The 1763-nt window shown below is 39.4% G+C and overlaps 1 gene segment (V, D, J or C); it reads right to left on the bottom strand.

The window, feature by feature from the left end:
- Window positions 1-134: 134 nt before the first annotated feature.
- On the bottom strand, window positions 135-656 carry LOC114614712. The segment is given in 2 exon segments: window positions 135-454; window positions 541-656. Coding segments are annotated over 2 exon segments (366 nt in total).
- Between the last annotated feature and the right edge of the window lie 1107 nt (window positions 657-1763).

Here is a 1763-nt window from a genome sequence, read left to right as displayed (position 1 = left end):
TCTTAACATAAGATCAAACAGGAAACCACAGAGACCAGCAGGGAAGCTGTGGCCATACCCTCTTATGATATAATAGGAAGGAACACAACTGAGAACCAGTCTGAAATATTGTACAGCTGAAAACTGAGACTGTGTCAATGTGCTATCTTAGCACAGTAGTATGTGGCAGTATCTGCAGTATCAACATTGGTGATCTTGAGGAAAACTTGGTTGTTGGAGGTGTCCTTGGAGATTGTGAGCCGGCTCTTCAGGGATGGGTTGTAGCGCTTATCATCATCCCACCAAATGTGTGCCAGCCACTCCAGACCCTTCCCTGAAGGCTGGCGAATCCAGCCAACACCTATACCAGAAGTGCTCAGTGAAAATCCAGAAAAAGAGCAAGTCAGACTGAGAGTCTGGGAGGGCTGCAATATTCTAGGGCCAGACTCTTTCAGAGTAATCTGAGACAGGACATCTGTGGAGAAAAAGAAAAAGCAGATGGTAAGCTTGAAGTAGGGTGAGAATAAAAAAGTTCATCCCTTCGGAAGCCTTGGCACTCACATGTAGGGACAAACAACAGCAGGAAAAAGGAAGTAAGTCTGTCCATGACTGCACACAAGTGAGTACACAGGCCCAGCTTTGGCTTTTCAACCCGAGGTTGGGTGGATCCAGGAGAGATTTGCATTCCCTCACCAGGTGCTCACACTGATGGTGTACTTAAGTTTTAGGACTCAAGAGGTATCAGTCTATGATGGGAGACACAGGAGCGCTCAAGAGAGTTCATTCTGCTTCCCATAGAGTAGGTAAAATAGAAGACCAGGTTCCTCAGTACAAAACATTTCTGATGAGTGATGTTGGGAGGCAGAAGGATTGTGAGAGACCCTCACTCTAACACAAAGGGTACTGACTCTGTTCACTCATCTAGGAATCACTTCCATGATTTTGCATGGAGAACAGAGGAGGAGTTAGAAGGAGAGATTTTACTCTTACCTTGATGACGCTCTGTATCTAGGGCCTCTGTGAGTCTCATCACTATTTATTTTCCCACAAAACTGGCACAGTAAATGTACACTTTTTGCATACTATAGAATATGTGCCCTCTAAAGCTGGCAATTAGGGGTACTATAATTCCATGAAAGAGTGATTTCATTGACTTTACTGATGTATCAACTTCATGGTTCACATATTTGAAATTTCCATTTATTCAACAATCAGGAGACTCATCTTTATACTGACCTGTATTTATGACTACTTTAAAATCAACAGCAAAACATATACCCTAAGCAGGGAGAAGTTTATTCGATTCTCTCAGATGTTGATGATCTTGGAAGAAGGCACAGTTGGCAGAGGATGCTGGAAGGCACAGCTCACAAGGTTAGGGTACTTCTTCACTGCCTTCATAAATGTTAAAATACAAAGTATTGATCTTTGTTCTTTTTACTATTGATGGTTTAGAACTTAGGGATAATAAGATTTGTCTAATTTTGGTCAACTTATACAGTGGCTTCTTGGTATGAACATGATGGAATATATGGAAAAAAGCTTAAGTAGATGACTGATTTCATTTTAAAAAGTCTACACCAAACATAAATAAATAGATAAATAAATAAATAAATAAGTAAATAAATAAATAAATAAAATCACACTCCTTTTATGAATAAAACATTTCATATTTTCTAATGTTTGAAAGTTAAAAATATCAAGACATGTCTAAATCATAAAATAAGATCTCAACACAAATTGGTATCAACACAAGAAAGAGAAATCAATCCCAGAATGCTGAG

Source organism: Grammomys surdaster, unplaced genomic scaffold (assembly GCF_004785775.1).
Source record: "Grammomys surdaster isolate TR1022 unplaced genomic scaffold, NIH_TR_1.0 126440, whole genome shotgun sequence".
NCBI classification, from domain to species: Eukaryota; Metazoa; Chordata; class Mammalia; order Rodentia; family Muridae; genus Grammomys; species Grammomys surdaster.
The sequence above is the reverse complement of the archived record's forward strand: the minus strand, read 5'-3'. Positions and strand labels throughout refer to the sequence as shown.